This window comes from Stegodyphus dumicola, chromosome X2 (genome assembly GCF_044657685.1).
Source record: "Stegodyphus dumicola isolate Sdum_Otavi_A_Nest chromosome X2, ASM4465768v1".
Lineage (NCBI taxonomy): Eukaryota > Metazoa > Arthropoda > Arachnida > Araneae > Eresidae > Stegodyphus > Stegodyphus dumicola.
The window spans coordinates 172,284,492-172,312,403 of NC_140781.1; the positions used below are offsets into that span (position 1 = coordinate 172,284,492).

Consider the following 27,912-nt stretch of genomic DNA (forward strand, 5'->3'; position numbering starts at 1 on the left):
AAATAAATCAGTATATACACATAAACAGAGTTTTTTGATAGGTGGAGTCATATTTAATTACACTTCTTTTCATTAACACTGATTTTATTAAGTTACTGAAAAAATTAAGAAGTAAAAAAATAAAATAAAATAAAATAAAATAAAAAATAAACACTGAGGGGGTGTGGCATTTAAAGGGGTGTCAAAGTTTTAAAATCCTTTTTATAGCATTTATTATCGTCAGATCATTTCAAAACTTCTCTTCAGTGTAGTAAGGGTATTAAGGCACTTTTTCAGCAAAAAAATTGAAAAATCGGTAATTTCATCGATTTTGGGGTACCGAGTCCCCTTAAGATGCAGTATTTTGAATTGCAATAAATACCTCTAAGAGCTAGTAAAAAATTACAGATAGATAAACAAATGCTTAGGAAGCAGCTTCGTTCATCAAGCTCTCTAACTGAAGTCAAGAACATCTTAAAAATGTCGCTCGCCGCTAATTAGGTAACTCTGATTTAGTAATTTGAACGATGATTTCAACAGGATCCTGGTAAGAGCTTGTTCCTTTAAAGATTTAGTCTCTTAAGGGCATTTCTCAAGTTTTCAGCACCTAATGTAGACATACTCTTTCTATCTGTAACCACCATACCAACTTCGCTGGCAAGTGCCTATCTTACATCCACAGATTAAAGATATCCTCTCTGCTACACTAAACGTATTGTAAAGAAAACAGATTCTTTAAAGCGTTTGCAAATAAGAATACAATAGTTATTCATTTGAATTTGTTTCATAACACAATTAGCATTCTTTGCAAAATAGTCGCTGCATTTTAAACATATACAAATAAATGTATATTCATTACTTTCACTTTATTCAACTGCTCTAACACTGGCTCATTTCATACCCAATTTACTTACGATATTTAATTGTTTTTCATCTTGTAAAATTTTTACAATTCATTTTTGGTTTGGTTTTTGCTACTTTGATATGAGAGTATGCATCATTTGGCTCATGTAGTTGCATGGAATAGAAAGCTGCGCATAAAAGCATACCATTATCTAGGTATTTAGCTTTCATAAGGTATATTGAAGGATTCCCTGTTTGCTGTAATTAAATTAAGATTAGTAATCTTACTAATTCTTATAAAGCTTTTATAAAAGAACGCTTCCATCTTTAAAATATTAAATAAATTTGACCGATTTTAACCAGTTATCATATATTTTCCCTTTGCGTCATTGCTTAGTCTTCATCATTGAAAGTCCGCGTAATTTCTTCATATTCTTGTGGATTCCTCAAATAATAGGGTGTTTTGCCTTAGCTACAGCAAGCCTGATATTTTCTTATCTGAATTATGAACTCTCTGGTAGTCTAACCAACCAACCAGTGACGTAGAGAAGTATAAATTTTCTTTCCGAAAAGTCAAATAAATTTTCAGAGAAAAAATCAGTTTATTGCTCATAACTTAGGCTGCCTTTTTTTGACTCGGTTACTTTTAATTCAAGGCATTCATTCATGTCAGTGTCTCAAATTGTGTGTTTCTTTTGTTATTCCAGGTGTTGTTACTCCCAGTTTTTATTTACATTTCAGATTCTTATTGGAATTTCAGTAATGTTATGTTCTTAAGTGGTTTTTTTTTTTTTTTTTTTTTTTTTCCAAAAATACTGATCTAACCTTTGCGGGATTTGAAAAGAAAAAAGACAGACTATTTCTTTTCATTTTGTCACTGATACTTTATTATACCCGTTGCATATTATATATAGAGAGAGATATATGTTTATTATACCCTTTTCTTCTCACACTTACTGTCACAAACTTTTTCTTTTTCCCCTCTCTCTTTTTTTTCTCTCTCTTTTTTTCTTTTTTCCTTCCCCCCTTTTTTATTTATTTAATTATTTGTCTTTACCGATATTGAAATATTAAAGCAATACATTTCAGTTTTAAATTCCATCCTGGAAATTCGCATTTAGAAAGTGTTACATCTAAATACGTTGTTAAGATGGCTACTGAAATGCTAAAACGGAGAATAAAGTGAAAGAGAAGGAAAAAATAAAAAATGAAAAGTACAATTGTGAAATGAAAAATTTGAAATAAAGTTTGAAAGAGAAATGTTTTGGTAAATCTGAATAATTTAAAATGTCAAAAATTAAATTAAGACTTTAAATCTAAAATTTATTTCATGCATCTTAATTAACTTATATTGCAGTGAGATATTACTTTGTTGAAAATTATAAGAACCATAAATTTAGAAAAGATATAAAAATAAGAATTGCACTTATGAATGCACCATACATTTTATTAGTTTTGTTCCTATTGTTTGAAAACTAGAAACCAAGCTAAAAAATTAGAAATATCTACAGTTATTTTTACAGAACTTCTTACCAGGATGACAAACATGAAATAGTGCACGCCTGTGCGTGCCACATCTAATGTCCTACCGAATAAACGAAACATTTTTTTGTTTTCAATTGCTGGAGACGATCTGAAAAGGTTAAAATCATATTTTAAAATAAAGCCACACACAAAAGAAATAAAAGTACAATTATTTGCATTAAATGTGCGTAGAAACGAAAAAACAAAATCAGCGTTAGTGTAAAAATGAAAATTTTATTATGTGGAAAAATAATATTTTGAAAAAAAGTATTTTTATGAAGCAAAGCTTTAATTAAAAATTTAATAGCATTCTGTTGACAAAAGATAGTTCTAAACTTCAAATGAAATTATTATATTAGGTAAAACCATAGGTTATAAAAATTTAATTAAATTGTCATTATTTTAGTTAATATTTTATTCTGAAATTATATATAAAGTGTAAGTTGGTTGCTTTACTTTTTAACTTCGAGATAAACATTAAGCTTAAAATAAAAGTTTTATTTAAGGAAACGGTTATCTGCGATTAGATTAAAAAAAATTTCTTTTGTAACGTGTTAATGAGTGTTGTAAACGTGTAATGTAAAGAAAAAGAAAAAAAGAAATGAAAAGTAAATAATGATTTGAAATACTTAATACATGCAAAAACGGAAAATAAAATTTTTAAGCAAAATAACATAATATGCAATTAAAAGTAATAGAAAACTAATTAGTAGGAGCTGCTTAGAACATGGACCTGGAATTTAAAAAAATTGTTAAATGCATGTGAATACAGTTAAAGAAAATCTATTATCTCACAAATGATATTAAAGAATGATATGGTTTATATCGTTTAATAAAAAACTTAATTCAATCTCAATATATTTAAATGATCATTAGAAATACCCTCTGAAAATGAGTTTTTTCGACTTATGTATACAACAATAAGAAAGAGTGAATTTTATTTTAGTTGTATTAAAAATTTTTGTATGGAACTAATTCATATTCCATTCAGTTTATGTATTTGTTAAAATTCTCATTTTCATTTTGTCAATGTTTTACATTGCATAACAGGATTGCATAATATTTTTATGTGTGAATAGTTAGGGTTATAAGAAAATTTAAATGCATGTACTAAAACGGTAATTTGGTATTTCTTTTTATCCCTTAGGTAATATTTAAATAATATGTAACGTTGAAAAGATTTTGAGAAAGCTTTTGAGCAGAAAACACCAGAATTAAATCTATCAAGATACAAACATACATTTTAGATTTCAGATAATTCATATCTACTTTTTGCAGTACGTACTTCATCCCAACAGAAAGAAGTCATTCTCACATGCCATAAATCGGTTCTGTCTTACCTGATAATAGCGCAAGCGCACTGCTTTGCATCCACGCGACTCATGATACTGCAAAAGTCCCAGAAAATTGTCCCAACACATGTCCAGTGTCCTGTCCCAAACCATGTCCAGTGTCCAGTCCTAAACCATGTCCAGTGTCCAATCGCAATACATATCCAGTGTCCAGCCCCAACACACTTGAATCTTCGCTCTTTGGTAGGTTTTCCCTAATATGTCTTCATGGAAAAAGTAGAATGCGATGTCTCAAAGTCAGCTGTGCACTAAGAATTGTCTGATATCCTGGAAGTAGCCATCACTATATTAGAAGTAACAAATCTCCTACGATCGAGAGTTATGCATCTGGTTTCCTTGCGTTTTTCTCATTAATAATATTCGAAGAAGACGGCTAGGTAATGCTTCAGTTTGGGCCGCCTGAAGATTCGTATAGGTTCTCTGTGCTTTAGATTCTTGATTTCGGTAGGAGACTTTCAGTTTTCTGGCCATTATTTAGCTCTGCTGATGACAATTAATCGAATTTAGCTTGCTCTCCTCAAACAATTCCATAATGAAAATGCTTGCATTGTGAATGAGAAGCGAGCTTTCTCCTCGATAAAACTAGGCGTTACGGTCGAATTTCTGCATCATCTTAAGCAACCATCTCACATTGTACATCAAAACAATATGAGTACTTCATTATGGTATTAAATTTAATTAAGAGAGAAAAATTCGGCAGAGGTCGAAGCAGACCAAAGATACGCCGGCTGAAAATATTTCAAAAAATGACTTCGCGCATGAAAGTTTAATAAACATCTGAAATTGTTTGATCTAATGAATTTTAAACGTAGGAATTATTTCGGAGTAAATAATAATTTAATATTAAAAGATTAAAGGAAATGATCATATCATGGAAATCAAATCACAACTTCGACCACTGCTTTTAAGTAGTATTTCAGTTTTCGTTATAAGGATATACTTTTACTATTTAAGAACCATTCTTATTTTTTAATTAATTTATTTATTTTGAATTTTGCTAATGCCATTCTCTGTAATGAAGTACATGCAATAAAATAATGACTAGATCTCAACTCTTTACAGTTATTTTGATACATAAAATGATTAAGTTCAGTACTCGTTTTATAATAAAAATGCAAAATGTGATTGCATTGCAGCTGCGAATGCAGAGATTTAACAGAAGATAAAGAAGCTGGAATATTAATTCAGAAATAGCGCGCTAATATTTTAAAAATTAATTATAAAATTATTTGACAAGTATGCATTTATAAAAAAAAGTAAATATATAAGAAATACCTATTTACAAAAAATCCAATTAAATGTAATTAAAATACTGTAATGCAAAATAAAAAAGACAAAAGTTTTTTTTTTTTTTAAAGTATTCTTTTAAAACTTTCTTTCAATATTTAAATAATGATTGTGTAGAAATGCTTAATAAAACAAGTAAATGTTTTATGATAATACAAGTAAATGTTTTATGCTAACATTCCTTAACCTCTTTTATTGAAACTCAATTCAGTTTGAAGAACTGAAAATTAGTTGCATCTTGGCAAGATGCAGCTAATAATTACTAATTATACTTTGTATTGTTTAAAATTTAGAAAATGGTAATTCATATGATTAAATTTCAAATAACCGGACGGAATGAACCATTAAAATCTACTTTCAGTGAAGAGAATTCGACATTGATATAAGCAACTTTAGAAATTTATAACAACGATTAGAAGGACTAATCATAATTACTTTTTTCAAGATGCATTTTAAATTATATTAGAATTTTCAAAAATGCTATTAATCTTCCAAAATTCACATTTATAATCTCTTTATAATGTTATTTTAATGAATGCATATCGAATTATGGCACAGCCAGCGAGATAAAGACATTAGGCTATTCCTGATAAGAAGAAATTATTCAAAATAATTCTATGCCTCTAGTTTATTTCAGTTAGCTGTTAACAAGTTCCTGCGAATTCTTAATTCTAGCCACATAACCTGAGTAAAATCATAAATATTTTATTAAATTTTCTTGAGACTAAATTTATCTCTAGCTATTTATATTATGTCCTAAAATTATTCATTTGAAAGCTCAGTATGATTTAATTGCGCCTTTCTACTGAAGCCATACATAGGTTTTCATATTAAGGATATTTGAATTACGTAGCGCTCATATGACAGTTGGTTCTTTCGGCGTAAGCAATAATACTGATACATATATGGAAAACAAGTTTGCTTATCCCCCTTTTTAACAGCTTTTCATGCTAAATAAATTACCAATTTTTTAAAGTTTCTTTATAAATCTTTATATGCTTTTAATTAACAGACGTGCGGCCAGGGTAAGCGAGAAATGGCATAATTTACTTTTTATTATTTTCTGGGGTTTACTTACTTTTCTTCATTTGATGCAAACGTTTATCTGTGTTTAATGTTTTGTAAACGCTTGCCTGTGTTTTAAAACTATCAAATAAGTTCAAAAGCATATCTTTTCTTTCACCGGCAAAGACAAGAAGAATTTGCGCTCTTTCTTTGAAGCGATGTAAGTATGCTGTCGTTTTCGAGTTAACAAGCAATAGCATACACGCTGTATGCTGTTTTAAATCGTGTTAGTATATTTGTATTTAGTTACACAGTCCTATTTGTCTAATTAACTAATTAATAAACTTTGCCACATTTTTACCTAACTTTAAAGTGAAAATGTTATGATTTCATTTTCGTATTTCTGAAACTTTCGTGAAATATTCACAGATTTATTTGTTCGTAATTAAGAAGTAGAGAGTTTATAAACTAATAAAGTAGAAAATAATTATAGTTAGTTAATAATTGTTTTAATTTTTTGTTGTTTTATTAATTGCTGGAAGATTAGTTTTTATTTCAACAATAAACTCGACGTCTGTTTGCTTTAAGGTGTTTTCGAAAACGAAATTTCAAAGGAAGTTCATGTGCCAGTTAAAGAGAGGAAACTTTTGCAGCAGGCGATTAACTACCAGTGTTGGGTGATTTTATACACTAGGCTTCTAGTGGGCTGCTGCTAAAAGATCTCATAAGATCTAAAAGGAAGCCATTATTTAATTCGAAAATTTCTTATTATGTATAAATCTTAAAAGTGGGGTGATAAATCCTTTGTTCAAAATCTAATACCTGTCTTCGCCTACCCTGGAAAAATTTCACCACACTTCATGATTAATTTACAACAACTGAAAAATTTGCATACAGCAAGTCTACAGAAATTATAATGCATGCAGTTTTTTACTACAAACGTAAATATTTTAAGATCTATAAACATTTCCATTTTAAAAAGATCTAATCTAATAAATATACAAAAAAGCACAACGTTCAAAAATGCAGAATCGATCAATTCAGACAATTAACTTGACTGTGCAGTACTGGGTACATTTTCCTTAAATATCCTACTAAGCGAAATATACTTGCATAGCAAAATGTTTTCTTCTAACACGAAGTGCTTATTTATAATACACTCTTTTAATGAAATAAAGTGAAGGTACCTTGCATTCAAAAGAGAAACTGGAAATGATGTGGATAACTTTGTTACATTATGCAGGGTGTTTCATAGATCATGGGACAAACTTGGAGGGGTGGTGGAGCATACTAAAACATGCATTTTGTGTATAGGAATGTAGGGTCTAAAGTGACGGGTTAAGGCAGGAACGCAAAAAAAAAAAAAAAAAAAAAAAAAAAAAAAAAAAAAACGGCACGAGAGGAAAATGTGTTTATATATACAAAATCAACGCAAAGTGCTTCTTTGCAGCAATACAGTATTCACAATAAATGTTCAAAAAAGGGAACACTAACAGTAATAGGAACTACAGCTGTGATTGGGCTGGCAATGCAGCGGTAGAGGGCGGTAGTGAGCCGGACAAACCACGATCTGATGCAACAGAGTATCATTCGCAACTCTGATGTCGAGCGTGATGAGTGAGGGAAAAAGCTGACATGCATCTCATGTATGCTGCTAATGGGAACGGCAGAGCAGCGCTACGCTTGTACCAGGAACGGTTTCCGAACAGGCGCATGCTGAAGCACACAGTGTTCGAGGGGTTGCATCGGTCTCTGTGTAAAAACGGATCATTTGAAGCCACCTCTGACACTAAAAGTGGAAGAAGCGCACGACAACCTCGCGTTGAAGAATCCATCTTAAGCATTGTGCATGAATCACCTCAGACAAGTACAAGATCTATTGCACGTCATCTGCACCGTTTGGAGAGTATTGCATCACTCGTGTCCAGGTGGGCTGAAGGAAGCCTCTAATTCTTACCGTTTGCAGAGAGTCCAAGCCTTGCAAGAGACAGATTACCCTCTTCGAGTTCATTTCTGTCATTGGTTCTTGCAGCAGTGTGCGGCGCAGGCGGATTTCCCATCGGATGTGTTATTCACGGACGAGGCAACTTTCTCACAGGACGGCATCTTCAATAGCCTGAACATGCACGTGTGGGCAACTCATAATCCACACGGCACACGTCCGCATGTATTCTAAACCCGCTTCTCCGTGAATGTGTTGGGCGAGTATTGTTAACGACTACCTCATAGGCCCATACCTCTTATCTGAGCGTACAAATGGCTATGTTATCATATTTTTCTGCAAGAGATGCTATCGAAATTGCTGCAAGATGTTCCGGCTGTCGTTCGTGATCGCATGTGGTTCCAGCATGATGGTGCACCAGCCCATAACCAAGTGCGGATCGGCAATTACTTGGATGGGACATTTCCGGGCCGATGGATTGGCCGTGGGGGACCCATTCGATGGCCACCGCGTTCGCCAGATTTATTCAGATTGAATTCTTTTTATGGGGCCATCTGAAGAGCATCATTTACGAGACTCCCGTTGACTCCCTGGAGGACCTCGTTGCACGACTATCCATTGCGGCTGCAAGCATGCGCGAAATGCCTGTTGTTTTTCAAAATGTTCGCCAATCCCTTCTGCGACGTTACTAAGCATGTATTACTGCTGGTGGTCGCAATTTTGAATATTTATTGTGAATACTGTATTGCTACAAAGAAGCACTTTGCGTTGTTTTGTACATAAACACATTTTCCTCTCGTGTCGTTTTTTACGTTCCTGCCTTAAGCCGTCACTTTAGACCCTGCATTCCTATAAAAAAAAATGCATGTTTTAGTACGCTCCACCAACCCTCCAAGTTTGTCCCATGATCTATGAAACACCTTATATATGCATTTAAGGTATTAGCAGTTAGTACAAATATAATTAAATACAGTAATAAAAAATTATAAACAGTAGGAGATAGAAATAGTATTCATGAATGTTAACAAAAAATCATTCTCAATGTTTCTTATAATTACTGAAAAGTTATATATAAACTTACGAAATTAAACGAAATAAATGCACGTGCATAAAATTTTGGGAATCACATTTATATGTAAATGAATAAAACTTTTTTATTTATCAGTTATGGTTGGCACGTCTAAAAACCAACAAGACAAACTAAATTTCCATTCGAATCAAAAAAAGATGCAAAAAGAAACGGGGAGAAGGAGAAATTATGCAGAATTGCAGTTCTTCGTCAGGAAACAGACTACAAGTCTTCCCGAATCTGCCGCTTTTCTAAAATCATGTCTAAATGAATTTTATAATTTTGAGGTTGAATACTGAAAATTCTAAATTTTTTGTGTAAATTTCTTAAGCCAATAATTACAAATGAATTACAAGAATTCATAACCAGAATTCTATCAGCCCAAAGCGGTACAACAAAATGTATATTATATAAGTGCGAATCCCAAAATGTTTATTAAGTATAATAAATTCCGAATTAAAAAAAATTAGGAAATTAATAAAAGTTCTGGAATTCATATCTATGTATTTATGTACAACAATTATTTAAACTGAAGAGAGACACAAGTTTGACATTATTTAATAATAATACAAACTTCTGTTTCTTTAGCTTCTTTACTTTTTATAAAACAACAGCTTTATGCGTGTTGTTATAATTTTGTGCATATATTTTTACGTTTGGCTTTTCTAATTAATTACACTGTATATATCTGGTAAACGAAATTGGAAAGTTTCTATCCCATAATTGGTTTGAAGGTTACATTTACTTTTCCCTTAACTGCACATTCTTCACAGTTCGAGGTTTTCCTTTCTCTAGAAAAACGAATCTAAGAATGTATAACAATTTGAAAATAAGATAATGCTCATACGGAAAATCTAGTTCTCAGAATTAAAAAACTTCATTAGTTACTTCGATTATAGAATAAAAACGACAGATGGAAGAAGACGTTTCTCCACATTTGATTACGTCTTATAGTGTCTGAATTGCCTTTTTCTATGTTAACATTTAATAAGCTAACTGAAAGCAAGTTTGAAAGAACTGCTAAGTGTTAGAAAAGCTAACTGGAAATAGAAAATGACGTCTCATGAAGTCGAACCAGCTTTAGTCATGGAAAATACTTCTGGAAAAAATTTATAAGCAAGCTTTCTCTAGGTCACGAGAAAACAGTCTCAGCGAAGAAAAAAGGAGAATTTAAAAAATATGTTCATTTTATTCTAATAAATAAATAAATTAGTTTAAAATTTAAGTTATTAATCGCTTTTATTTTTTCTAGAATCACATATTTTATGCATATATTCCAAAAATTTAAAAGTATTTGTTTATAGGAGCTATGCGACAAAAGGATTATACATATACGACATATATATATATATTACGTATTATACATACATATATATATATATATATACAGAGAGAGAGAGAGAGAGAGAAAGAAAACAATCTCCGTGTACCCACGTCTCATAAATAAATTTGATTTTTTTTATTTTGTAACTCTTAATTTTTTTTTTTTTTTAAGTTACGAATAAGAAATTTCTAATTTATTAAGGACCCACTTGCAAAATATTTAATAAGGTCAAACATTAAATTTTTGTTTGCAGAAGTTCTAAAGGCAAGTTCGATCGAATCTTCTTTTCAGCGTAATCGGACACGAAATCTAGTCTATCTTTCTGCTGTCTACAGAGGCTAAGTTACCCAAAACCCTCTCATGAAAAGAAGTTCGCAAGCATGGGAAAAGTAGAGGAGCAAAAATCAGAATATCACTTTGTATCCCCGGAACTAGAACTTTCCTTATTCAAAGCCCCCAGCTGAAACCATGGAGGTAGGAAGTCCTTTCTTACCTCCATGGTTGAAACTACAATTAAAAAAAAAAAAAAAAAAAAAATAGTTCTTTGCTTCTAGAGATAAAAACAGGTTTACCTTACGGTGTCGTAAGCAGGGAGTGAAATCGTTTTGGTCTGTTTGGATGAGTTTTGAAAAGAAAGCAAACATAATAACAATAAAAAATTATTTAAATTATTTTTAAAAACATAATAATAATAAAAAACACCAATAAAAAATTATTTAGTACATATTGCTGGTTGGGAGGGGGAACCTCTTTCTCATTTTTAAGCATCTGGTAATTTTTTTTTTTTTTTTTTTTTCCCCGTTCTCCTAGTAAGAGAATAAAAAATGTAAGCATTTTATTATTTGCAGGTGAAACTGAAAATTTAATTACCCGATATTTGAGAAGAAATGATGTATTATCTTTTTTTTCCTACTTAAAATTGAACTAAGTATTCTTACTTAGAACAACAATAAAAATAAATAAATAAATAAATAAAAATTATAATAAAAAAAACTGACATTACGCCTAAAGGGGCGTTTTTTAACGTTTGTTAAAGGCGGCCTTTAGGCGTTTTAACCTTGATTTATTAAATATCATGTTCTTCGCACTTAAACCGTAAAATTTAACAGCAATATCGCAAAATAATTTTAAAAAGAGCGTATCTTTAGAATTTTCGATATACAGTCTCGAACGCTGGAGAAATTTTCTTTTTGGTACCGTGTTGCCAATCGCTTTGAAATCGTTGAGTTTGTTGATAAAAAATTCGTTTAAAGTGTTACAAATTATGAAATAGATAATAAAACAAATTCCAAATTCTAAATTAGCTGCCAGCTTCGGTGGAGGATTACGTTATTCAGAATTTGATGGCTCTAGGTACCGTTGTTTTATCGCTGTATGAGAAACATACATATATTTATGCAGATTTTTAATTATTTAATTTCTTTAAATATAACACAGAGCGATAATATTTGGTGGCAACAATCTGAAAGGTGAAATGGACATTTAAAGTTTTCGACGCAGTATGCTACAACGAAATTAATAGCACTTCTGGGCTAATGCCCCCCCCTTTGGGCTAATAATTTATTCTTGGTTGTAGGGATAAGTTTAATTTCTGAAATGCTAAGTGCTGAAAATGCAATGATGAATCAGGGGATTGTTTCATTTTGTAATGTCTTTCTCAGTTATGACGACTACTAAAAATTACGTGCACTGTTTTTAAATAATTCTGATGACGAAAATCTAACTTTCATGGTACTTACTATCTAACATATTCAATTTATAAGTAATTGAGAATTCGAGAAAAGCCTTTTACAGCTAATAACATTTTGCACACACAAAATGCAAAAATCAGTGGTGATGTAGAAGAAAAAACATTCTTAATGCCGTTTGTTTATTCTTAACAAACAGAGTGGTGAATCACAGTCCCTTTTCACTCGGATGTGTTTTTCTGCTATCTGGGATGCAGATGTAAACATATTCTTTCTTCTCATTGTACTCGTGGGAGCTTTGCCTTCCTCCCGAAAAGAATGGGTGGGGAAATCTGACGTAATGCACCCTCCTTCCTTTAAATGTTCTAGCATATTCACACTTTGCCTACTATCTACAGTGCGTTTTCCAATTTAAAGTAGCTCATGTATAAAGGAAAATTAAGCGAGAAAGAAAGAAAAAGTTAAGAGGATGAATTAAAGACCGAGATTAATTATAAATACCCTTTTATATTATGAAATGATTTTGTTTATTTTCTTTCACATCCGATCCTTTATCTACACTTACTATACTTTCAGCCCTTTTCCTGCACTGCAAATCATAACTGCGGGAAGGAATGCAGTGTTCCTTTAACTTTATGAATGATGTAACTTTTCATATGAAAATGAGTTAGGAATAAAGATTAAAAACAAGATTTAGATGCTGAAGAGATTCATAAAATTTTCAAGCAAATTTATTTAAATTATTGTCAAATTATTTCAAGTAAAAGACGTTTAAAGCATGCGTTCTGTGGATCTATGGATCACTGCTCAATTGAAACAATAATTTTCCTATCTTCAGATTACATCTTAGAATTTCAAATGTTCAGTAGACTTCAAATGCTATTGTTGCATCTACTAGATATAATGAAAGGCCTGTAACTAGAGTATTTTAATGTTTGGCAAACACTCAATTTGGCTAACTGCCATGCTGCAGCTCTTCCCTTAAATCTAAAAGAATAAAAATTTTCTCCTTTGCTATCCTATCTTACAATATCTTTCGTCTATTGTAAAGTTCACCTTTCACTTATCAACAGGTTCTTAATTATCAGCAAAGTTTTGTTTATTGTGCTGGAATTCACTGTTCTTATTTTATGCAGTGTGTCTTTTTAAATGCGTTTTGTTAATTACCTAGCTCTGAAATATGCCCTGGCTCTGGAATAAAAGTACAAGAAATTCCAGCATATTTAAGCTTGAGAATTTAAATGTTCTTGATTTTCGCGCTCAATTACAATCGCGCTCAATCAGCGTTAATCAATTTTTCAGTCTCAATCAACGTTATTGTTTGACTTTTAAGTTAATATTTGTTTGGTGTGTTATTTTTACCTAAATAGATATAGAGTCCAAAGACCAGCCCGAATTGTTTTTTTTTTTTTTTTTTTTTTTTTTTTTTTCGAATTTTTCACTGCCCGGTACTCTCAAAATTATTTTATGTGTGTTTACATTGTACCTCTCTTTAAACATGGTGGCAAAGTATTTCACCGGCCTTCTGTACATTTTTTATTATATTTTCCCAAACCTGAATAACTGAATGAGTGTTAAAAACTGCTTTAGCTGTAATCCTTTTAAAATAAGCAATATATTAAAAATAATCAATCATAGAAAAATGATTAGTTTATTATTAAACTAATCATTTTTCATAAAATAAGTGTTAAAGCAAATTTTATCCTTATTCAGATGGGAAAAAAAATTCAATTCAAAAGTTTGTTAAATTGCGAAAACTTCAATATAATACTGAAGTTTATTAGCCCAACATGGCACAGAAGTGTTCATGATAGTTATATCGGGGCTTAAACTCATAAATAGACAGAAAGATAAGAAACTGATAGATAAAATTCAATTCAAAAATTTGTTACATTGCGAAAACTTCAATATAATACTGAACTTTATTAGCTCGATATGGCACAAAAGTGTTTATGATAGTTTTATCGGGTTTAAACTCATAAATGAATAGACAGAAAGATAAGAAACTGATAGATAATTATATTCAACTACAATAAGTTATGATTTAATAAATGCTTTCGAAGCTGTATATTAATATATATTCCTAGCAAATCTACTACTGATCGTCCTTGCTTAAAAAGCATTTAAAGAAACAAGAAATGACCATATTAAATATACCGACATAAAGCGGTCAAAGAAATTCTAAGAAACTGTACCGTGTATGGTCCTTCCAAATTTAAAAGTAAATTAAGACAGCATGCATTCGGTCCAAATAGTCCCCGTGCTAATTTTATTATTTGTGTCAGCTGAGCAATTTTTCTTAAAAGTGGCCAGGAAGTACTGGTAGCTCTTGTGACATGAATTTTGGCAGCTAAAATGGGCTGGAAGCAATGAGCTATTTGTGATTTCTTTTATATGTAATATGAATATGGATCAGTTTCGCTAAGAAAATCCTTCATGAATGATTCCTTGCAAGGTATATAGCCGTTGAACATTTTGTCCTAAAAAATTATTTATCTTGCTGAAAAATTTAGCTTAAATAAGTACCACAATTAGGCTGATTCTTTGGTTGCTTAATTCTTTGGTCGCTGTAATATTGGGTGATAAAAATACAGTGCTCCTTCCGGATACAAGCAAAAATCAGTAGAATGAAAGAAGGAATCGTCCTGAGAGCGAAATAACTTTGAATAAGTATTGAGAGGGGGAAAAAAAAAAAAAAATGCTACCTGTCCAACAAGTTCAAATACAGATGGGGTGACGGCGAGGGCAGTGTAAAAATTTCTGATTAAGAGGGGACTAATGCTATTAAGCAGCTGTTACTAATCTTATTTAATGGGTTCTCTTGAACATACTTTTATTACAGTAAAGTTCTTACTTTATTTGATATATTTCAATTTCAGCGGATAAAACGACAAACAAAATGCAGATTTCGTAAATTTATCTGCAATTTTACACTTCTTGGCTATGTCTATTTCACAGAATGAAATGTATGACAATGTTTTTTTTTTTTTTTTTTCATTTTGCTTATCTTTTATGTCTTGAAATAAATTGATGCTTTCGTCATTTAAGACAGGATTTTTCTAGCATGATGACCCTACGTACATCTTTATGCACAAAAAATGTGAATCTTTGAAAAGGAAGAACAATTCCAAACAGGAATTATCGCTCTATTTCATCCGGTATTTCCGATACACAGAAATATTTAAATTATACTTCAAATCAAAAAACGTTTTAGTACTAGGCCTCTCTTTCCTATGTGTATAAATGAAATACACATAGTTGGATGATGCTAGTTTTATTTGAAAAAGAGTTGTCGAGTATTAGAAAAATAAAATGCAGAAAACTGCTAAATTCTTCTACTACTGACACTTGATTAGCACGTAATTGACGGCCTACTTCAGAATATTCGATTGTATGTATTCTTTCATATTTGACATTGCAGGATATTTTACACTTGTAAGAACTAATAAGCTTTCTTGCTGGTGAAAGCTGGTCCCTCATTATTTAGAAAACGTGCATAGGTAATAGTCTGAATATCATTCAGAATAAAGTCCTTCCCTGTATCCCAGTGTTTTTTTTTAAATAATTTCCTACAGATGACAATTTTGAAGATAAATTTCCAATATAAGCGGAAAGATAAAATGCGCACATAAAATGCTCTCTCACAATATGTCAGTTTTTGAGTAAATAAAGTTCAACACACTGAGATGAGAAAGAGCACTTAAAGCCCCGCAAGTATTAACTCTTTGGCGAAGATCAGCGAACTCGCCAAAGGAAATGAATGGAAGTGATAGTTCAAGCATCGAATTAAAAAAAAAAAAAAAAATACTGGAGTAAAGTTTGTTTCCGAACAGGGAACAATTGAAATTTTGCGTTGTCTTCTTTCTTGTCTCCAACGAAAAATAGCGGAATATTTTATTACCTTATACTTTTGGAGCTGCCCCTCTCTGCGTGTGTTAGAAGGAAAATCCTTTTTTAAATATAATTTTCATTAAACTTTGTGTCCCACAGTAGTTTCGAATTATATTTTTAATATATTTCAAAGATTTAAGCAAATATGAATATTTTATTACCTTATTATCTTATATCAGGTTTTTATGAAATTTCGCTATATAATAATAATGATAATAATAACAGAAATTTCATTATATGGTAATAATAACAATAAGAAACGGTTGATTTTTTTTTTTTTTCATTTAAAAGGAATTTTTACATGCACATATAAACCAAAACTCATCTGAGAGGAAAGAAAAATAAAAAATTTCTGTTTAAAGCTCGCATATAGCTGCTGGATTAATAATATGCTAAAAGTAAAATATTTACAAAATGGATAAAATTAAATTACTTTTTTTCTATATATTTTAATATTTAGAATCTAGTTTCTATATATTCACAAATTTTTAGGAAAAGGGTAATAACATTAAGAAACGGTTGATTTTTTTTTTTCATTTAAAAGGAATTTTTACATGCACATATGAACCAAAACTCATCTGAGAGGAAAGAAAAATAAAAAATTTCTGTTTAAAGCTCGCATATAGCTGCTGGATTAATAATATGCTAAAAGTAAAATATTTACAAAATGGATAAAATTAAATTACTTTTTTTCTATATATTTTAATATTTAGAATCTAGTTTCTATATATTCACAAATTTTTAGGAAAAGGGTAAAATCAAATCTTCCCCACAGCAGCAAGAATCTGAAACTAGGTCATTATTTTACAGCATACTTTTTTTTCAGTCATTTTATTTATTTTTTCTTTTTTCTGTAAAATGATGATGTAATTTCAAATACATACTCTAGCTGTGAGTACAGAAGAGGATTTAATTTTATGCTTTTCCTAAAATTTTACTTTCAGTATGTACGTGCATATTTATAGGGACATACAAATTCATTTATAAATATACATTTTTCAGATTCAGTTTAAATTATTCCATATATTATGGAGAAGCTAATAAACATAATTTTGGAATGCTTTAAAACACAATCGTTAGAATTTTAGGTTATCTATTATAATGATCTTACGGAAATAATAAAGATATTCTTTAAGGCACTCAATAAGAAAAGGGGGGCAGCGAACACTTAACTAATATTTTTGACTATGTACGAACAGTTCAGGTGCCTAGAAATCCTTGGAGCATCATATTTATATGTGCAATTACGGCTCTGAAACTTCCATGCATCTTCACTCCTCGTACAAAATTAGAAGTTCAGGTTTTTCATTTATCATGCAAATAGATTTTTGCTTTAATTCTGGTATTAAATGCATAAAATCAATATACATATAAATGGCTACTTACCACTTCTCAGTATACGTACTTTGCAGGTATATACCAAATAAAATATTTGGTTTGGTTTGAAAAATTAAACTTAAGAAATTTTAATATGGCAGTTACATAAGGGATTCCTGGATACAGCAGTCTTGTTATGTATTGAATTTGATGAATTCTTAGCAGCCCCTCGACCTCATTGATAAAAGATGGAACCTGTTTCCATTACTCCTCACGAAGCTCCTTCCTTAGCTTGCTCCCCCAATTGTCTGAGAAGAACTGAGAAACTAACCCCGTAGTTAAAGGGACTGACATCCCTCCCCATTTCTGGATCCGGTTAGAACTGGTAGGAACGAGTCCCCGGATGCTGCGTGTCACTTCGAGGGGTGCTAATTGGGATTGTCATTTAAGTTTATCATTAATGTAATATTTATCCATTATATTAAAAAATAGCGGCATTTCCGGATTAAAGTAATTTCAGTTCCATGTAGGACAGTTTCATTCCACTAAATTCATTGGTCATTTCGTCGTAATGAGCAATGACCGGGACAACTGACGTAGATATTGAGCAATGAATCTATTATGCAATTAAATAATTTTGAACATCTGCATCACAGAAGAGAGGTATTTTAAAGAGCATTACTTTTGACTACCGGCTGCTTGGAAAGTAAAACTGGGAAACTTTCTGCGTCTGCTAGTGGATGATGAACAGTCTATTAAATGATTGTATATTCCGTTAAATGCGTCAGGTTGTTCACATTACCAGGTAGCATGTTTTAAGGAGCTCGCAACGCATTTTCAGTTGCTGTATCATATATGAGAAGCTCCTAAAACTAGTGCCATAAATCAAATTTCATTTTCGAAGTCAAAAACAATTTAGCTACACTTTACAACAAAGACCACTAGAACTGTGTTTGCTATACGGTAAAGTGGAACGATGACAAATCATTGATGAATTTTACTAGTGTGCCTCTTTCCGAAGTAAAATTAAGAGTGAGTACACGTGATTACTGTATTATAAAGAAAATGTTTCACTAATGTAAAGCATATTCACTGATGAAAAGAATATAAAGTCATCTGATAAGCGTAAAATAAATTTCGTGTTTTTAATTTAGCTTGCAGAGTCATTTAGAATGTTTTTGGGCAGGAAAGATGAGATAATCAACTGCGCCGTAGCCGGGACTCGAACTTCAGACCTTCCGACTACTAACCGGACATACTTCCCAATTATACGTCGAAGGCATGCGGTAGAGGCAGAAATACACCTTGCATTCTCCCCCACTTAAAGAGGGACTAGGCAGTCGGGACCCAGTCGCGAGATCCTGGTGGTAACGAATTATCGTTCACCATATTTTAATTCGGGCGCTATTTTAGAAGTCATTTATGATTTTTCGAAGACAGAAAACCGAATAAATCCGAAATGCCCTTGCCGGGATTCGAACTCCCAAACTTCTGCGTTAGTACTTGAAAAGTACGCTTTTTCAAATACTGACGCAGAAGGTGTAAAAATGATTCATCCACTTCGAGAAATTTATAACTGTTGATCTTACGTTATGGTTCGCGGCTTTTTTTTTTTAAATTTAAGAAGTTTATAACTACTAACCGTACATTACGATTCATGGCCTTATTTTTAAATTTAATTGAAAATCGAATTTAATCTGCAATTCCTGTGACATATTTCTTTCTTTCTTTCTTTCTTTCTTTTTTTTTTTTTTTTCAACTGAACGGATGGTATAATTTACACAATTTACATTAAGTATTAATTTTCTTCGTTTTGATAAATACAATTTTTTTATAACAGGTGATAACATTCCTGGATATCTTTGAGCAATATGAGAATAACACAATTATAGTTCAGTTGCTCAAATAAATTAAGCGAAATATTTTTAAGCTGCCTTTGTTCGCTCTGAATTAAAATGATTTATAATATTGCATAAAAAGAAAAAGAAAATTAGAAAGTAAAATGCATTGTTCTTTAGTATGTTTCAACATAAATGCTTCCTTTTAAATTATAAAAGTGTTTAACATAGAAGAAAAACTAATTCTGTAGGGGGAAATGTTACTCTTTATACATGAGTTTTTTAAATCCTCGAGTGAAAATATAATTTCGCTTGAGATTATATAAATATGTCAGAGAATCGTTATTTTTATCCTCAAATTTTTTGATGTGCATGATGAAATTATTCAGTTTTTCGCTTAAGAGTTCATGAAATTACAATTATAGTAAAATAATTCAATATAAAATTTAAAGGCTCTGTATCTTAATTTCTTCAGTGAGATAAATACGTACTAGAAAGCACTTCACTTGGTTTAATTTTCCCTGAAGTTTTAGCAAAAATTAATGAATAGCTTTGATAACTTTGGATGTGCTAAAATAAGCATAAGATCTTGCCTTCACTGTATATTATTATGGATATTTTGAAGAATACGTTAAACGTAACCTCACATTGTGGCTGTGAGACGTTTCGCTTCAAAGCCAAAAAATGTGAATTTAACGTCTCAGCTTAGAGAATTCTGTGTTTGTAAAAATATATTTAGTAAGCAGATGAAAATTTGTTTTGCTAGTTATGTTCCATTGACCTGGAATGTTATATATACTGACTGAGATCTAGAGATCTTTTTTCTCTTTTCTGTGTCACAATTAAAGATAGGACGAACTTGCGACTCTTTGTTTCCATATAAATATATGATATTTCTCTTTAAAGTTATGCTTATTTCCATTTTACCAAGTTGTTCGTTTTTAAGGAGGAAAACAAATAAACGAAAACTCCTCCGTCTGAAAGTTTGCTCCGACGAAAAGAAACATTATCTCATTCGCCCAGTTTGGGATAAATGAATAAAATGGTACCCTACTGTCACACAGCTGTTGAAGAAGTATCATTTCCTCCTTTTTTTCTCCCTCCTTGTATTTTTTCCCTTTCTTTTTCTCTGTCAGAATGTGTTTTATGTGTGCTTGCGAGCGTGTGTAAGGTCTTTGAACTTCTTGCTAAATCCAATGCATGATGTCTCAAATGTTGCCTAAATGCCTAGCAAAAACGTTTATTTCATTATTCGGGGTTAGAAATTAATTTAGGACTGACAAACTTCTCCAAAACAGATCAAATTCCACTCAAAAACTCATAGGCGCATTTATTACAGTGCCGTTTTAAGATATGAAAGAGCAATCAAACCGCGTTACTTCAGGTGTTGCTTTTGCTTTCGCATTTTACTGGTAGTCAAATGATTCTATAACTTCACAGTTCGGTAGTATTTAAAGAAGAATTTAGGGGCAACATAGTGTAAAGTTATAATTAAATTATAAAATTTACACAGCAATAAACTTAATTTGTGGCAAGTCAAACCAAGGCTAGATAGATAAGACGATAAATAGGCTAGGAGAGAAGACGATAAATCATTTTTTACAATCATGCACAGTAAAGAAGCATTCAATTTTGAAAATGACAAATGACATTTAAAAATGGAAACTAAATAAATACTTTAATAAATGGAAACTTTTTAAGAACTATGAACAATAACTATGAATTTTTTAAGAACTGTGTGTTTCTGAGAAGACAGTTATTTGATTACAAAAAAGAAGGTATGAACAGAAAATATATTTTTGTACTACAATTTAAAAATATTCCGTTAGGATACTATACGATTGCATTTTAGAATAAGCAGTCATTATATAGCATAAATAAGCATAAATTGCGTCATATCATTGTGTTATTTACTAGTTTTCGTTGAATTTGGTTACGGTGAAAGAATAGTGAAACAACTGGCGCTAGGAAGCAAAAGTATAATGTTGTCTTTCGAGCAAGACTCACGCTGAAAGAAGAGCGAATCAACTGATGCTGGGAAGTAAAAGTATAATGTTGTCTTTCGAGCAAGACTTATTTAAAAGTTTGCTAGGTCTCCTCCCTTAAAACTAGAAATTCTGTGAATCAAAAAGCACTGGCAATACCATCTACTTAAAACGTTAAAGATTATATTACGGTATTTACGAAGTCAAAATTTCTGCTATAGAATTCTACAACATTAATACAGAAAACGTAATGGTAATTCTCAACATATGGTTACTGAAAAAAGATTAAATGAATTTGACATCTTTACTTGAAATTAAAGACTGAGAACAATGGAAAAGATTAAGCTGTAACGATCTATGAAGAATGGAAAAGAATGTGTTGTAAAGTTATCTATTTAAAAAAAAAAAGTCTGCAAATCGTAAAAATAATGCTCTCATAAAAGACTATAATTTTATACAGACGGACGGCAAGTGTTTAAGACTGAATTTTTGTGTAACATGTAAGTAGATAACGTCAATAAACATCTGAGAAAGCAAAATCGCAAATCCTGTTATGGAATCTTCATAGTCGTATTTTTTATAAACTTTAGATTACCATCTGATGTCCATATTTCGGATAAAAAGCACATATGATAATTAAAGTGCCCAAGATATTATTCACAGAAGATATGTAAGGAATTTTCTTCTTCCTTACTCCGTGCCTTCGTTGTGTAATTAGAAGCTTGTCCGGCTAAATCAGGAGCTTCGGAGTTCGAATACAGGAGAGGGTATAGCTTGTTTTCTCATGTACCCCGCTCCGAAACTTCTAGATGTCTTTCCAAGTGACGCCCGAATTAAAATGAGATTGACAATAATTTGTCCCAACCTGGATTTGGTGACTGGCCTCTCCTCCTCAAGAAATCGCCCTTTAAGTGCAGAAGAATGTGAGGAATTTTCTCCTTCTTTATCCCGTTCTTCCTTGAAACACGACAGCTAGACAAGCGAGAGATCTGAGTTCGAATCCCGGAGTGGGCATTTGTTGTTTCTTTATGTTTCCTGCTCCTATAAAAACTTAATCGCTGTATAGGTATATTATGAATTTTTTTGACCTCGTACATTGTTCTTTATATGTCTTAAACTGATATGAGGTAAATGCTTTTCATATCAGTTTAAGACGTTTAAAGAACATTGGTTAGTACCTTTCATATTTACTTATCTCATGTAAATCCTATTATACACCCGCCTTTAATTTAGCACTAAATTTGATAACCTTCAGTATGTTTACTTATAGATTAAACACATTTTTACGTTTCATATATTATAAAAAATTTTTTCAAGCCTATTAAAAGCTAATGGGCACTACATGTGCAAAGTAGAAGGTAACATATGCAAGAAGACTACTATTTTCATGTAACAACTATTCTTCGTGTGAGATTTTACATATGGAATCATGCTTTAGTAATGTGGAGGGTGAATTCTTATTGTTTTCCAAGGAATATCACTGCATTATCTTATGCTGTCGTTTATATTGTACTTAAAAAATCTTCCGGCCAAAAAAATATCATTAAAATTGTTGCTACCATAATATATATAACAGAACTAGGTCAAAAAAATTCATAATACGTTGAATAAACTTTAAGCAGAGTTCATCTTGTTATTAATTCATTTGTTATTAATTTTAGAGAAATGCTGTATATGTTTGGAGAGAATCTCATACAGCTCCATGTTCTTCAACTGCTCCTATTATCTGTATTTATAAAATGCTATAAATGTTATTTTCGTATTAAACACTGATAACACTATGACAATTACTCTCATGATCTTTATTGGTTTTGATTTAGGCATGGGTTTAATTAAAAATGTTTGGCAAGAAGAAATTTTAATTGTTTTGGTAATTTCCTAGAATACTGTTAAGTATTTGAAAAAAATTTTTTCTAAACTACAAAAAAGTTAGACAGGATTTTGATCAAAGCAGAGCCGAGTGTGGGGCCTAAATAAAAATTTAAAAATTTTAATGCATTTAGGGTTAAAAATTAAATGGATTTGAGTGTTTAGGATTAAAACACATAATTTCAGTATTAAAGTGATAAAAACTATTTAGAGATGGCAAATTTTGAGATTTATCTCAGGTATTAAAAAATCGCTCGGAACGGCTCTGGATCAAAGCAGGTTAAACGAATTCATTGCGAGCACTGGTATAATATTAAACTTCCATATATTCAAAAATACATTTAAAAACAATTTTTAAACAAATCACAGCAAAAAGTCAATAGTGAAAACGCTTATCCAAAAATAAATACTGTGTACGTTGGAGAGCGCAAAAAATGCGCACAGCTTCTAAGAGCGTCCAACTGGAAAGGATCGATCACAAATACGCTGTTTGTAATATACACTAAATTGGAATTCGTACTAGTATGTTTATTAGATATTTAAATAGTCTGTGACGGTGTTAATGACGGTCGGAGTCCTTATGACCTCCAAATAGTGACGACATCGGAAATATGATGCCATAAATATCAGAAGCTTCAGCTATCATCATAAATCTCTAATTGAAAGAAAAGAATTACAAGAACTCAATTTGTGTCCTTCCCCTCCCTCTGATCAGGCGAAAAACAGAAACGGAAAGTGTTAGTAAGTTTATACTCCTTTTAGATGAGTGACGGTTAACGTGACGAGATGATGGATTTATGGATTTTGGAACGCTTTTAGAAGATATGGCTTGATATTTAGGATTTTTTAAATTATTTTTCTAAGAGTACAATTCGGCTACTTTTATTTTTGAGTTTTTGTGAGATTATTTATCGTAACATGTTAGAACAATGCGACGAAAGAAGTGGCTGTGTAGTTCTGCATGTGCAAGTGTCAACCTACAACAAGGTGACTAGGTTCCGTTGAAGAAAAACAAATCCGTAATCTGGATCCGCAAAGAAATTGTAATATAAAATCTGTAATTCTGTTTATGGAGGGAAGGAGAGGTGTGCGTGAGAAAGAAACAGGTTTGAGTAGGTTAGGTTATTCGAATATGGCCAATACACGCAAGGGGCTATCTGCCTAAGGGAAGGGTTGCTTTCGTGAAGAAATTTGTAAGCGAAATTGGCTCGTAATCAAGTTACGCATGGACAAAACACGAAAACGATCCCGGGCAAATGTAGCCAGCTCACTTGCCTGAGATCGAAACCAAGTCGAACTTGCAGGATTCAGCAGTTTTAACTACTTGGCCACTCGTATAACAATTGGAGGTTAAAAACTAAATTAGATTTTGTTTAAATTTCAGTTTTACATTTTTATTGAGCGTTCCTTTAACGCATTTTGAAATCAGATTGATCACATCCGTTTCTAGGCATGCAGTAACATTATTTATTCGCTTCTAGTTACTTATCAATTATAAAAACGGTCCTAGAAAACATTTTCTCTATGTATAACTTTCACAGATACTCATACGCGTAAAATTTGATGCATATTGCAATTCAGTTCTTCTTTTCCGAAAAAGAAAAATTCGCACGCTGTTGAAATTAAGATTTTATCAAATTCGTTTGCGTACAGAAACGAACTTTCTTCTGGCTGAATAAACTCGGCGTAGTTCATTAAATAAGCATTGTACTCTTCCTATCTGCATGCACTAACCGCATTTGGCCAATACTCAGGTAAAGTCTTAGCAGCACTGATTTCAGATAATTAAAATGATTTCACCACACAAAGGCTGCAACTAATTAAATGCTTCTTGACTAGTTATGGGTTACGTCTTAATAAATGTATCGTACGTTATCTGCTTTAAAAATATACTCCAGCGATTTATATTAACCTACAGTAGGGCCTAAGTTATTTAATATTAATCCTGCTTCATAATAAAGTTTTGAGTATCTCTTGCGATTTATTGAATATTCAACTGAAAGCAAAAAACAGCAGTTTTGGACCGATATTCACCATTAATGTACACAGCTGAAAAAAGATAAAAACATATTAAGCTTTAGGAAATAAAACTCTAAAGTAAATGTTCCGCGGGGGTGGAATGCTACTGCCAAGGCCGTCTTAACCCAAACATGCCCTCCTTGGCTTTCTGAAGTGCTTAACCCATTCTAACTCTCTCAAAAAAAAAAAAAAAAAAAAAAAAAAAGAAACAACAACAAAATATGTCAAAGAATGTCACAGTGTCCATACTTCAAGATAGCATTCGCAAATAAATCATCAAACTCACTTTTATCTGATGAAGCGTGAATTGATAGAAGTCACTGGGGCATCAAAATATGTAGACAGTTTAGTCAGTAGGGAGATATTTTGTTTTGGTTTTGTGGATAGGGTTTGCTTTTGTGGTGCATTCCTCTAATGTAAGAAAATCATGCAAAGGAACACCCTTTGCCTGTCAGCATTATTCATACCCAGAGCCTACCGTCAGCCCAGATTTCTAAACAATATGATTATGACTTTGCTTCTGGGAGGCCCTTTATATTTGGGAAGCAACGCCCTAGACATAAATTTCACACCCAGAGAATCAATATAAAATGACATTAATAATTTTTCATTGCGAGTGTCATAGTTATTCATAGTCATAGTCAAAGCTATCTTATTTTGGTATGCTATACAAAGAATAGAAATCCTCCAACTAAATAAGTTTCTTTGCATTAGGAACAGAAATTTTTTAAAAGAAGGTGCGCTATGCAATCAGTTTTCCCACTAAACTGACTCTGAAGGGGATGTCGAATTTTTATCTTCAAAGATCAAATCATACTAACAAAGAGATCAAATCTTTATACTCTAATATTCCACCTTTCTTTGAATTATCTGTGTCAGGTCTGATGTAATCTCGTTTGCATTATATTCATGAATTTAAAAGCAGAAATTAAAAATTTAACTAACATACTCAAATTTTGGAATTTTAATGAATTTAGGAGCTAATTTTTTAAAATATCTGAGTTCTTTGTAAAAGTATCGTTCCAGTTACCAGACTTTCACGTCTTTCCTGAAGAAAAAGTTTTAAGTTGCCGATTTTGTTTGCACCGGAAAAACCGTATTTTTTAGACTGCTATTTACATCAGCAAATGTTTCTGAACAACCATAAGTGTTATTAACTCGGAACCATTCAATGGTTTTTCTTATCTTTAAGTTTTTTAATAAACTTAATTCTTTAGGTTTTTTATTATTTTTAGAAAAAAAAATTTTGACATCCTTATATTTTTACAATTATCTTTATTTCTGTACCCTTTGCAGCTTAGCCATCTTGTGTAAAATTTATCCTTGTGGTCAGAAATGGAAGCAAATAAATTCTCTACATTGTAGAGACATTAGGTTATTTCGGAAGCAGGAGATATGAAAAATGAGCAATGCTCTCGCCACGGACCACGAACCACGGACCTCTCGAATTCGCGTCGAGCGTGCTGACCACTACACCACGAAAGCATGCTAAGAAGGCGGGAGAAATACCTTATAATATAACTGACTTACAGTTAGCTACATGTCTTACTAGGAAGACATTATAGCTGATGCGGCCTACGTGAAAAGAATAATATATTGGAGAGCAATAAACACGTTTTAAAGAAAGTTAAGAATTTTATATAAAGTGCTGTTTGAGACAGGTTTTGAATATAAAGAAACTTTTGAAGTAAATTAATGAATGTGTGATTAACATGATTACTTATGAATAAATGCATCTTATACCTACTGTTTTGTTTTCAGAAAAGTTAAGTCCCAAGAAAAAAAAAAAAAAAATTAACTCTTGTACTGGGCAACAGAGCTTTTTTTCTTCAGGTAGAGAAACTGAATATTTTCTCCTGATTTCCTTTATATCTTTCCGTTTATAATTATTCTTGTTTTATTTTAGTAGAAGTAAAATGAATCGGAAGCATATTCATTGGTCTACAATTACATAAAATTACAATTGCGATAATTTTGGACATAAATAACGAAGTTCATGTGCATCATTGAAAATTCTCGAAACTAGCTCTTGAATCGTTACTATAATTCTGAACATATATAACCTACTGCTAAAAAAATCTAGTAGTTCATGTCGGGCTATATAAACGCTTCGTCAAGCACATATTCCATCTGTCTACCAGCCGAACTCTTCAAGCTAGCTGTTTAATTTTGAGCTGTTTTTCAGATACATGGCAAATCAAAACTAATGTTTCAAAAAGAAAACATACCTCAACTAATAAAATGAATTTAATTCGAAAATGCAGATATAACATGAATTCGTAGCTCTTCATATTTTTATGGACAGGCACAGATGTTCGATGTGGAGGCCTTTTGTAACACGGCAAACGTCTGCATAATAGTTTAGTTCTTAAGTTCTTGCCAAATAGGTGAACGGATCCACCATATTCTAACTGATGGACCCATAAAGGCGGTCAAATGACCTACCATCTCGTCTTGAATTTCTAAGTAAAATAACTCAGAAGAAAGTTTAAAATAAATTAATATCAGCCTAATGGTTACATAGTATAACTTTCCATAGGGATACCTAACTTCTGTACATAAAATAAATCTCAAATGAAGTTTGCAATAGAGTCTGTAGGCAGAGGATACTTTAGAAAATAGAAGATCGGATTTTAAAAATAAATGTTTTACGGGAGCAAAAATTCACATTATTGCTTGAAATTTATTAGTTATAAAGCAGTGGATCATTGTACAACTTTTCGTTTGGCTACTAAGCTTTCATGAAGGCCGTGTCAGACGTACATGATGACCGAAAATTAGAATGACAAAAAATATCAACAGAATAAAAGAATTGTTATGCTGGCATCAGAGTCGGGGCAACCGGTGCAGTTGCAGAGCGTCAGTACTAAGGGCTGAAAAATTTTAGATATGCCGGGCAGCAAACTGCCTCGAACCTAGTGCGATATTTACCGGCGACTCTAACCTAGTGCCTCTAACCTAGAGCAGCAAAATGCCTCTA

General features: G+C 31.7%; 1 protein-coding gene across 4 annotated transcripts in view; it reads right to left on the minus strand.

Annotated features, from left to right (window-relative positions):
* LOC118202364 (sodium-dependent glucose transporter 1A-like) overlaps window positions 1–27,912 on the minus strand; it is an 83,071-nt gene that overhangs the window by 23,759 nt on the left and 31,400 nt on the right. For 2 of the 4 annotated variants that reach the window (XM_085809036.1, XM_035374524.2), the window contains one exon: window positions 2,356–2,455. The exons of 1 other annotated variant lie outside the window; for it this stretch is intronic. In XM_085809036.1, the coding sequence (XP_085665162.1) occupies window positions 2,356–2,455 (100 nt within the window). Of the gene's footprint in view, window positions 1–2,355; window positions 2,456–17,290; window positions 17,546–27,912 lie in introns of those variants that run through there. One more of the 4 variants, XM_035374525.2, reaches the window with a different exon arrangement.